Raw genomic sequence first — 12,835 nt, 5'->3', positions numbered from 1 at the left:
TATTAAAACAGATTAACACTTGCTCTGTAATTTCTAGTCAAGTGACCTGGGACACTGAGAGTTTAAGTCCAGGTTTACATGACCAGATATATATATATATATCAGAAGCAGGACTCCAAATAAAATCTTTCCAACTTTGAAGTAAATCTTCCATCTATTTACATTAAGCTGCCCTTTGACAAAATAACAGAGAGAGTTAAAATTGAGGTGGGGAGGCATTGGTTTATGATTTGCAAGCATTCAAGTTGTCTGATATATAGCAAGAAGTTGGTGCCCATCTTAATAAAGAATAGGTATAAAGTAAAGGAAAGGTAGAAAAAGGTAGATATTTCTTTGGGAAATGCCATAACCAAATTTAATTTTATTCTTGAGTGGATTACTCTTAACCAGTTTATCTACCACATCAATTTTAAAGGACCACTTGCAGTAAAAGGATGCTATATATTTATTCAGAGTGCCTCCAATTTGAAATTTAAACTAATATACATATTGAAACAAGCAAATTGAAATATGTAAATCCCTTTTGAGATAAAATGAGACTTTCATGAAATATGTAAAATGCCATAAAAACAACCCAAGAACACTTCCCCCCCAAAAAAGCTGAGAGTTAAGATTATTAACGTACTTGAACAAGATCCATCTGGCATAAGCATGTACCCATTTAGACAGTAGCACTTGTAGCTGCCATAAGTATTCATGCAACGATGCTTGCAGGGTCGGGGCTTGAGACCGCATTCATTTAAGTCTAAAAAGAATGGGGAAAGAAGTGGTATGGGAGCAAACATAAATAACTTCCAGCATCAAACCTAAAAATATTAACTCATCCTGGAGTGTGTGTGTGTGTGTGTGTGTGTCTGTGTGTGTGTGTCTGCCTGCATGCGTGTGCCTATGGGGAAGTACAGAAAAGAACAGATAGATATTTAACATTATAAACTGAACTGATCATTATAGATTGAAGAAAATAAGCTGTCCCTTTCTCACTTTTTCAACCTTTTCAGAAGATGAATCCCAGCTGAATTAATAGAGAACACAGGCTATTATTATCTGTGGCCCAGAGGAAAGGACATTTGACCTTCCAGGGCTGGATGGACATTCTGTGTGGTTCACCCCAAAAGAGAAGCCCAAAAAGTATTCCTTATAAAAACACAGTTGACCTGATATTCAAAGAGAGCTGAAGGAGAAATATTAATTTTATGATAAGCAGAAATCAGGCTGTTGGTGAGAGAGGGTTGTGGGGACAAAGAAAAATAAATTAGTTGTTTTTTTTTTTTAATTAATCTATTCTCAATTTATAAGAGCAGACTTGCAACTTCAAGATAGGTTGAGTTGGCTGTATTACTTTCCTCTTCCCTCTTGGTTTAATATGTATGTTTTTTAAAAAAGAGATCTATCCTAACTTATTGCATAAGATGAAAACAATTTGTTTAATGTCTAAATGCCTCGAACTTTTCAAAGGAAAGGTGCATCTTCAGAACAAATGCACTAATCTAGTCCAGATATGGGATTTCTGAGTTATTCTTGGACTAGATGCATGATTTCATCAATGTAGAAACTGAGGGACCCCCTTTCTTAATGTAAGCCAGTACCTTCTTTCCAATATGTTAGAGAGCTTCCTTGAATATGAGATTAAATGGTTTTCTCTAGGTCTCAAAACAGATGTTTCCAAGATAGGACTAGAATCCAGGTTTTCCAAGCTCCAAAGCAGGTTCTCTACCACTACCCCACTCTTCTTCTTACTATTGAAGTAACCTTATTTTTATTGTTTCATTTATTTATATTGTGTATAAGATTAAAGATAGGATCTGGGTTTCTCAGTTGAGTAGCAAATCTTTTAAAATGACTTAAAAAAACAAAACCTTTAGCAAAATTGATTTAAGACATTAAAAGGGCAATGTAGGAATACTGATTTAGGTATTAAAAACTGAACATTATTGATTTCAGATTTATTGGTGTAACTATCAATACATAATGAATTAATGACGTATATATTATAAAAATTTCCTCCTTCAAATCTTGTCCCAAGTGAACATAAAGCTCATAATGGGAAATAAAATTTGTGAAATACTAATGTCAGGATTATAGACTTCATTAAAAAGAAATGTGATCAATATAGATTATCAATATATAACTGGTAAATCCTAATCTTCAAAAAAAAATTCAGTCAATTGAAATCTGAGTTTATGGCTTATTATAGGTCTATATATTTCATTTGACACAGCCTATCTCTGTTCAAGGTCTGATTTTCTTCTGTTTTACCTCACCATAATGGTAACAGATAGGAATTTAAGCCTACTTCTCCTGTAATTTTTTTTTTTCCTGAGTGAAGTTAAATGAAAATGGAAAGATTAAATGTGAAAAAAAAAAAAAAACCCTCAACACTGAGATAAGCTCTTATACTACTACTGAGTTCTTCTTTCTTACCTTGGATAAGGTCAAATGACCTCAGAACAAAATTATATCACCTAAGATTTCAGGAGGAAATGCTCATTGTAGAAGGAACCAGCTACATAATCCATCATCTACCAAAAAAAAATTTTCCCCTGTCTCTGATGAATTGAAAAATTTCAAAATGAATGAAGAGCAAGAAACAGCTTTCCTTCCCCCTTATTCACTTCTAAATTACATTTTAATCTTTATTATAAATGTGACTCAACAACCACTTCTTATGACTATTTTAAAGTGGCAGAATATGTATGACTGATAAATCCTTGAAATTCATATCTAGTTTAAAAATAGATTACTATATATTTAGTACTATAAATATAGAATTTAAACCTGAGCACTTCCTATTGGAGGATGGCCTAATATCATTTCATCTGCAGTGTAAAAATTGGATGTTAAATATAATACCACATCCTCAGGCTTAACTTATCTTTTCTTTATGTGGATTATTCTTTTCATAGTTACTTCTTGATATACCATATTCTTTAACTAGAAACCACCAAAATAATATAGAAAAACCATTAAAACTGAGCCAGAGAGTGATGATTATATCTAATAACATGCAACATTTGTTGTCCAGGTTCCCCCAACTTTACCAGTAGGAGAGAAGTGAGTTTCAAAGGACTTAACTTTGATGATGACTGGACAAGGCAGCTTCAAGTCTTGCTTCTGATATAATCTCTTTAACTGGGACTCTTGCAAGACTTTTTGCTTCTCATATGCATTTGTACAGTGAGTTTTTTCTCAGCAATGAGCTTTTGATGAAATCACAGAACTTTTCTGTTTTAAATGATCATTTTAGCAAACTGTCTTTTGGATACAAAAACATTCTTTGTGTCACAAATTAGAAAGTTACAGATAGAAATAATTATATACACACCCTTGCATTTAGGATACTTTGTATTTGAGTGTGGATATGCACTACATTGTTATACAATACATGTTATGGTTGTTCAGTCGGTTTTTTCCGATGTATCTAACTCTTTGTGATCCCACTTAAATTGTTCTTGGTTTGCCATTTCTTTCTCCAGCTCATTTTACAGATGAGGAACCAAAACAAACAGGGTTAAGTGACTTGCCCAGAATCATATAACTAATAAGCATCTGAGACTGGATTTAAACTCAGGAAGCTGAGTCTTTCTGACTTCAGACTAGACACTCAACCATTGTGCCACCTAGCTGCCCATATAATATGCACATAATATAAATACTTTAAATATACCTAAAGCCCACAAGCTCTGACCTCTAACTAAGATATACATTTGGCTCATAGATGGCATTGGGTACATACTCCCTTCTAATTAGGACAGGAATGAGTCTGGGAGACCAGCTCTATCCTAAGATGCTCTTAAAAACAGAAACAAAGAATATATAATATATTGGGAAGAATGAAACATAAAATTTCTAAAATAAAGAGCCAGAATTGTTTAAGTTAGGTTTACTATTCTAGAAAGTGTAGTGATAAACAATAAGGTATTCGTGAAGCATATAATAAAACATTTCACTGAAAAAATACATATTTATTTCTAGATTATATAATGTATGCAATATGTATACAATAAGTACACCTCATTCCAATGACTTGTTTCTTTCAACAATTTACAGTGCCTGGGAAAAATGGAATGTCATATATAAAAGGAGCATGATAGAGTGGATTTAATCTTACAACCAGCAAAACCTGGTTCAAGTACATTTTCTGATAGGTACTAGCTATGAAATCCTGGACAAGCTGTTTAACCTATTTCACCAGGGAAATTTCTAAGGCCATAAAGTTCAAAATAGTTGCTGATCTGTACTTATAGAAGGAATTTCTTCATATATCTGAAATATATGTGTGTGTGTGTGTGTGTACATTTATATTTATATGTATGTGTTGGGGATAATGCACATATAACTATATATTTAGGTATGAAAAGGCTATTTTCTAAATGACACAAAATATTCTAAAAAAGTTTAAAGAAATTTGAGAAAACAGTAACTTAACAATTTGTTGACAAAACTGAATGATTCTTCTTTGACAACTGGCAATTCCTTGATACTCAACAGTCACTGAAATTGTTTCTTCTTCTAACAAATACATGCATCACCTACAAACCCTCAAGCTGTCATTCAGAGATTACATGGAAAGTTTGAAGATGAATGTCAACAAATCCAGTGATTGTCAACATTCAGTAAACATCTGGCATTCACTCTAACAGGTAGATTCAAAAAGTAAGATAGGCTCCATGTTATAAGTATCTGCCCCTCACACAAACTACCAAGATTTTAAATGACTTCTTTCTTGAGAAATTTTCTTGAGAATTTTTTAAATTCTATATTTTAAATGGATTTTTTTCTTTAAAAACACAATCAATGTGGACTGCCAGAATTAAGTGCCATATTCAAAACCTGCTAATGAATATGTATATATATATATGTAGATGTAATAATATGTTGATGAAAAGTCTTATAACAATTAAGTCAAAGTTGAACTTCAAATACTAGAGTATGCCTGAATTTATAGTAAATAATCCTACTCTACAAAGGATGGAAACAATGAATGGAGGGGAGAAGGAAAGGTAGAAGGAGGAAAAGTGGGAGTGAGGAAGGAAAGAGGAAGGAAGAGAGTCTAGAAGGGAGGAAGGTAGAGAGGGAGAGACAAATGAAGAGAGGAAGGACAAAGAGAAAAGGAAGGAAGGGAAGAAGGAAAGAAGGGAGGGAGAGAGGGAGGGAGGAAGGAAAGGAAGGAAGGAGAGGGAGAGAAGATATTGCTGGGAACTTGAAAATAAATATCAAAAATCCACCAAAGTTCAAAGGGAACTTAAGTAAACCAAAATGAGTTTTATGTCTTTTAAAAATATATTGAGATGAACCAAATCAGTTCCAATAGAGCAGTAATAAACTGAACCAGCTATACCCAGCAAAAGAACTCTGGGAGATGACTATGAACCACTACATAGAATTACCAATCCCTCTATTTTTGTCCGTCTGAATTTTGGATTTCCCTCACAGGCTAATTGTACACTATTTCAAAGTCCAATTCTTTTTTTACAGCAAAACAACTATTTGGACATGTATACATATATTGTATTTAATTTATACTTTAACATATTTAACATGTATTGGTCAACCTGCCATCTGGGGAAAGAGGGGGAGGAGAGGAGGGGAAAAATTAGAACAAAAGGTTTGGCAATTGTCAATGTTGTAAAATTACCCATACATATATCTGGTAAATAAAAACTATTAAAAATAAAATAAAAATAAAATATATTAACTTTATTCTTATTCCATCAGAAATTTTAAATGAGATATGAATTATAATGAAGGATGGCAGTAAAAAGGTGTTTAATGAATCCCATTATGATATGGAGTATTCTATTTAATTCAAAACTAGAAAATGATATAGTTAAGTCACTTAAAATCATAATGCTGCAGTTTTGTACACAATATAGAAATGGCATGTATAATCACAATGAACACATTATAAATGCCATATGTCAAAGCAAGTTGGGTGGTTCAAGGACTTGAAAAAGAAAGCAGATTTAGGAGGTAAGTGCAGGCTTGCAGAGCTGTATTATTATTTCATTTCAGAAAAAAAGGAGAAAAAGTAAGTGACAAGGCCTAAGATCTCTGGATAAGATTCATAATACAAACATTTTGATCTTTAGAATACTTTTCCATCTATATTGGATTGCATGTCACTATGACAAGAAATTGGATTCAGGTCTCTGACATATATTAGCTGTGTGATCCCTAGGTAGTGAATAAACTTCTTACTAATCCAAACAACTCTCATTAATTTTAGAGAAGGAACCCCTTCCATTGTTGTGGTTCACAGTCTATCTATAAATTTTAGTTCTATTAGATTATATCCTACATGTTATCAAATAGAATATTTTACAGAGCATTAAATTTTTTGTAGCATTGAACTTAATCTAGGAATAGACTGGGAAAGCCAGCACTTTGGGAGCACCTGCAGTTTACTTTTAAACAAGTTCCGATTTAAGCATAATGGCAGGAAATCAAGTATCAATATATAAATTTCAGTCATCTAAAATATTAAAATACATCATCAAAACTTTATTTAAAAATATATGCCCACCACTGATAACTCTGAGTCTCCAGGATCTTGACATAGTGACCATGTCAACTTATCTCTTTTCAGATATTATCTTTTCCACATTGGAATGTAAACTCCTTGGGGGCAAATAATTGACTTTTTTTTTTTTTTGGTTTGAATTTGTATCCTAATGACTCAGCACAGTACTTGGCACACAATAAATGCTTGTTGACTAACTACTTGTGCAAAGTCTTAATGCATAAAATATCTCAAATAAATTTTGGTAGCATTCATCTAAACTCTCTGGGAATTCCTGAGTTTATGTCATGGTGAAGGACATAGTCTCTCAGAAGAGAAATTGTATATTGCAAAATACACATTAGATTGGGGAAACTGGCTTATGATCTGATTAGTAGATAGCTTAATAGCCAATATTCAAAAGGAAAAAAATGTATCTGGGAAAAGTTGTCCCTTTCATGGCAAAGCCTTATCCATATAGTCTCTATACTGCTATGATGTGCTTTTATGTGAAAACCAAATTATGATGTCCCAAGCTTAACAGAATATTTTAGAAAGTATTGTAATGCCTTGGGGGGGGGGGAAGTATAGCAAGAGTGATTATGCTGAAGCACAGAAAGGACTTGAAAATGGAACCTGTTCATAGAGCCCAGAAGGGAGTAATCAAGAGGACACAAGCTGTCCATTGACTGACTGAACATGCTCAGGGACTTCAGGCCTGGCTCTAAAATGGCAGCAGCCATCAGCAGATCATTCTTTAAGTAAATTTGCAAGAAGTTGTATTTAATGGAAGCCATGCAGGTGGGAGGTGCAGACCACCTGAAAAAAAACACTTTCTCACCCCTTGAAGGTAAATTCGTTGCATGAAGATCCAGGGGGTGGACGTAAGGCTGTTCACTGTGTTGATCAAGAGGGGTTGGATAGGAGTGGTCATCTTCATATTAGGAAGAAGGTGATAAAAGTCAAAAGACCAAACTCTTTAAAATGATCAAATTTCTTACCTCTAAATATACTTCCCCATAAGTACAAATTATATCATGTTTAAAAAAAAAAAGCAGCAAGTTTTATTGGCAAGAGAACTGAAAAATAACTTTGACATTGGACAGAGGATACTTGCTAATTCCCTTCCAAGTTCCATCATTACCATATATTTTAATCAAATATAGCAATCATTATAAAAACTTCCATTTGTATTATATTTAAATTTGCAAAGCACATATTCACTGGCATTATCTTATTTAAAAGCATATTATATAATATTCTCATAAACAATCATGTCTCATAAACAATTAGTGTTTTTAAAGGGTGCTCTAGGGATTCCTGTGGGTCCCTAATAATCTTTTAGGGAGTCCATGAGGTCAAATCTATTTTCATATCAATACTAAAACATTTTCATTTTTATATGGTAAATATCAACAGACCCTGAGATAGTTAAATACAAATAGCTTGACAGATATAAACAAAAGTTCTTTGAGGTGCTCAATAATTTTTAAGAAGGTAAAGGGGCCTCTGAGATAAAAAAGTTGAGGATTACTATTCTACATGATTCAGGCAAAACAGTAGTCATTAAAAAATGACTTAAAAATTCACACTTTCTGATGATCAATATTGAAGAACCATCTCAGTCAAAGGTAGTTAGTTATAAATAGCTAGGGACTCACAGTTTACTCCAAACACTCCCTTTTGCATAATCTACATTTCAACAAAACTATTCTTCAAGATGTTCTCCATTTTCACATGCTTAATATAAACTTTCCAGTTCTACTAGATAAGATCTTTTTTCTCCTTCAAGGTGTTACCTTTTCCATGAAGCCTTCCTTGATACTATTCATGAAAATTAGTATTCCTTTCCTTTTGAATTTTCTTACATTATTTTATCATTTTTTTTCTTTGATAGCTATGAGCTATATCTTATATTATGCTTATCTGAGTTATCCCTGCAACAGATTTCAGGGTTGTGTTGCCAGCATTGTTTCTTCAGGGCCTAAGACAGTGACTTGCACATTTTGTGCACAATAAATATAGATTGAATTGACTTGAATTACATCCAGACCACTTGCTCTTAAGGTTACCATTAAAAAATTAAAAACCTATGCAACAGTAATTCACATCACTCTGACATTTCAGGGTCACAAACATATGTATGATTTCCTTTTTTATTTTTTAAAGCCTCATTCTGAAACATCATTAATCTTTTCATTCAAGATTAAGGGATGATCTTAAGCTCAAATACTTCATATTCATGCTCATGAGAGATTTATACTGAAAAGGTGAATGCTATCCTTCTCACCTTTCCAAAAGATGGGTTTGAATCAAAGTGAAAAATTCAATAAGACAACAAACCCTTATTTTCAGATTCTTACAGCTTGTTTTCACATCAAATTAAATGCCTAACAAAATAAATCTCATTTCCTAGATAAGAAAACAGAAGCACACCTCTCACATTAACAAGGTGAGGCAAGTGCTGACACTGTTGACAAACTAAAACAGGGGCTAAAGTGTACAGTTGGTTATCCTTCAGAAAAGTGATCATCTTTTAGATAAAACTCATCTATCAGCCAAAGGTCACTGTCTGGTTCTGATATATTGAAGGCTGATCTTTTTTCAACATGAAAGAATTCGGCAAGATGAAACACAAAACTATGCTGAAATGACAACAATAAAATGAATTTAGACATTCCTCTTTACTTACATGATAATCCCAATACATCTATCTGTGAATTCATTGGCACAATTTTTAATTCCTCAAAAAGGAAACATTCAGAATATGAAAATTCATATTTGAAGCATAAGAGAATAAAAGGGTATTGCTTCTTTGGGGGGGTAGAAAGAGAGATAGACAATTTATATTTTTGGTGATATTCAGTTATCTAATTCTCAGATATTATGGGAGGAATTCAAGGGGACATAACACATTGAGCAGTGAATGCTTCCAGAAAATAAGTTAGAATATTAATTTTTGTGACAAGAACCAAGTACCTTTTGTGGTATCTTAGCATTTCATACATATATAAAGATATACATATGTGTATGTGTAGATATATAGTGTGTATATATATATAAATGTATATATATATATATATATATATATATATATATATATATATATATATAAAATGAACATATATAATGAAATAAGTGTATGTGTGTTTTTTTTTTTTTAAAGAGCTAGACTTTTTTTTTAAGAATATACTTTAACATGATCCTAAAGTTTACATTGGGAGTGGATTAGGTTCTAAAGTCAACCAGTAAGGGGAAAATCCAAAAAATCCCTATACTATTGTCACTATTATCCTCTCTCCATAGTAGGTTACTAAAATGAACAGTCTCCATCATAAAGGATCATCCTAGGCAAGGGAAATTATCAAGTCAGACCTATAACTTTGGAGACAGAATCTGTTGCAGTTCTAAATTTATGATCTTCATAAAAAAGGGAAAAGAACCCATATGTGCAAAAATATTTGTAGCAATCTTTTTTGTAGTGGCAAGGAATTTGAAACTGAGTAGGTGCCCATCAGTTAGAGAATAGCTGAATAAGTTATAGAATACAAATGTTATGGAATATTATTGTTCTATATGAAATGATCAGTAGAATTTCAGAAAGGTCTGGAGAGACTTACATGAATTGATGCTAAATGAAGTGAATAGAGACAAGAGAACATTATACAGAGCAACAAGAAGATTACGTGATGATCAACTCCGACTGACGTGGCTTTTTTCAACAATGAGGTGATTCAGGACAATTTCAATAAACTTGTGATAGACAGAGCCATCTGCATCCAGACAGAGGACTGATTGTGGATCACAATATTTTCACAATATTTTTCACAATACTTTCACAAAAAGGTGAAATAATTTTCACCTTTTTGTTGTTTTTTTTGCTTGCTCTTTTTCTTTCTCATTTTTTCCCTTTTTGATCTAATTTTTCTTGTGCAGCATGATAAATGTGGAAATATGTGTAGAAGAACTGCACACGTTTAACATATATTGGACTATTTGCTATCTAGGGGAGAAAAGTGAGGTGAAGGAAGGGAGAAAAATTTGGATTACAAGGATTTGCAAGGGTGAATGCTGAAAACTATCTCTGAATGTATTTTGAAAATAAAAAACTATTATTAAAAATAAATTTATGATTTTATGATCCAAGATTACTTTTAAGATTACTGAGTCATCAGGCTGAGACAAAATAGAGTTGGCCTGAGAACCAACTTGCCCCACATCTGTTGTTTACTTGCTGCTACTAGGCACCCCTGTCTCATGTTAAATTCCATAAATGTGCCTTTATTTACTTAGATTCCTTTTTAATTTTTAGAGATTTTTGGTGATCAATAATTTTTCTGGAGGGAGGAAGTGGGATCCCTTTTTATAAGTTTAGCAGGTTCTACTGAGGGAGGAAGATAACATTAAAGGTAAAAGGGATAGGTTTCTTACAAGTGTATTCTGGGGCATATGATTATTGAGAAGAATAGCAGAATTCCTCTTTACCCTCATTAATATTAAAAGTATTTCTTTTGCTCTCTTTTTCTCCTCCCCCTTTACTTTTTCTCCCTCTCTCCTTTCTTTACTCCCTCCAATTCCTTTCTTCACTCCTCTCCTCTTTCTCCTCCCTTCTTTCCTCTTTCTTCTCTCTTCTTTCCCCCTTCTCTTTTCATCCTCTTTTCTCCCTCTCTTCTCCTTTCTCTCCTCCCTTACCACTATCTTCCCCTCATTTCCTCCACTTTCTACTTTCACCTTCTCTTCTCCTTTTATCCTTTTGTTTTCTTTTTTCACTTTCTTCTCTCCTTCCCCCCTTTACCCTCTTTTCCTTTCTCCCTATCCTATTTATCTTCTTTTTCTCTCTTCTTCCTTATTTTTCTCTCTCCTCTTCCATTCCTTCCATTACTCTTTCCATTCTCTCTCATTCCTCATCTCCCTTTTCTCCTATTTCCTTTCAATTCTCTTTCTTTCTCAGATTATCATAATCCAAGAGTCAGAATGATGAGTTCAAATCTGAAATCAGACACTTCCTAATTGTGTGACTCTGGGTACCTTTCTTTGTCTCAGTTATCTCAATAATAAATGGGAACAATAATATTCTTTACTTTTCTGGATTATTTTGAGAATCACATAAGATAACATTTATAAAGCATTTAGCACAGTGCCTGATATATAAGATATTTAATAAAAGCTTATTCTTTTTCTCTGGTAGAACATACAAATTGTCCACTTGATAAGATATAAATTCCTTGAAAGCAGAATTTCATTTTTTTTGTTTGGGTTCTCCCAGTGCCCATCACAATGTATGGCACATTCTTGGTGCTTAATAAATGTTTGTTGATTGATTTCATCATGTATTTTGAGTTATCTAAGGCATTATAGAAATACCCTGCAAATTCTTTCATTTTGTAGATGAGGTAACAGGAGTTTAGAGTTATATAAATATTAAATAACAGAACCATGTTTAGAACCATCTCCTTTGTCTTCAAAACTAGTGTTCTTTCCAAATACAGCCATACCTCTAAGTCTAGAAGAGAGTGAGTAAGAATTCAGTTCATGGCCAAAGATAAATATTTGGGAGTAATCCACACAGAGATAATAATTGGAGAAATTGAGAATGGCCAAAAGAAGAAAATAGTTGAGGGCAGAGCATTGGAAGAGTCCTACTCTCAGGGAGGAGGAACAGAAGGAAGAATCAGAGGGGACTAAGGACTGATCAGAATGGCAGGCAATAGAGACAGAGAAACATCATAGAATCCAAGAAAATAAAGAATATGAAGGAGAGGTGGTCAACAGTGTCAGGAAAGATGGCAATAATGTGTAAGGATTTCTGTTGGAGTCCTATTAGGAATACAAAAATGAATAAAATCTGATGAGTATACCAGGAAAAAAAAAGGCCTGTAATTTATCAATCAGAAAGTTGCTGCAGGTATTTTTCATAGGATTACAATTTGTTCTTTGAATCAAGTGGGGCAATTTACTACATCCATTTTGCCTGTGACCTTCTGTCTTATCCCCATCCCCAACTCATTTTTTCTGCTACAATGTCAAATCCACTATGGCTCTTGCCATTCTGTGGTGCACATTCCCATCACATTTATCAAAGGAGAACAAAGGGAGATTATTAAAACATGCATATAGAGGTATGTCAGCTTCATAGTCATCTGGGATTTTTATTTTTAAAGCTAGTTTAATTTTTTTTTAAATTTTTATGCTTATAACATGCCAGATATCAATACAATGTCTTTTCTTTCTTCTTTTTTTTCTCTTTCTTTTTTCCTTTCTTTCTTGTTCTTTCTTTCTTTCCTCCTTCTTTTCTCCCTTTCTTTTTTTTTAACAAATAGTTGGCAAGTAAAAACA

The 12,835-nt window shown here is 33.1% G+C and overlaps 1 protein-coding gene across 4 annotated transcripts in view; it reads right to left on the bottom strand.

Annotated features, from left to right (window-relative positions):
- Window positions 1-12,835, bottom strand: part of NPNT (nephronectin) — a 108,502-nt gene that overhangs the window by 45,141 nt on the left and 50,526 nt on the right. For 2 of the 4 annotated variants that reach the window (XM_074275611.1, XM_074275612.1), the window contains 2 exons: window positions 7,341-7,433; window positions 626-745 (listed from right to left, as the gene is read on the bottom strand). In XM_074275611.1, the coding sequence (XP_074131712.1) occupies window positions 626-745; window positions 7,341-7,433 (213 nt within the window). The remainder of the gene's footprint in view (window positions 1-625; window positions 746-7,340; window positions 7,434-12,835) is intronic. The other 2 variants (XM_074275613.1, XM_074275615.1) reach the window with 1 other exon arrangement.

This window comes from Sminthopsis crassicaudata, chromosome 6, assembly GCF_048593235.1.
Source record: "Sminthopsis crassicaudata isolate SCR6 chromosome 6, ASM4859323v1, whole genome shotgun sequence".
Lineage (NCBI taxonomy): Eukaryota > Metazoa > Chordata > Mammalia > Dasyuromorphia > Dasyuridae > Sminthopsis > Sminthopsis crassicaudata.
The sequence above is the reverse complement of the archived record's forward strand: the minus strand, read 5'-3'. Positions and strand labels throughout refer to the sequence as shown.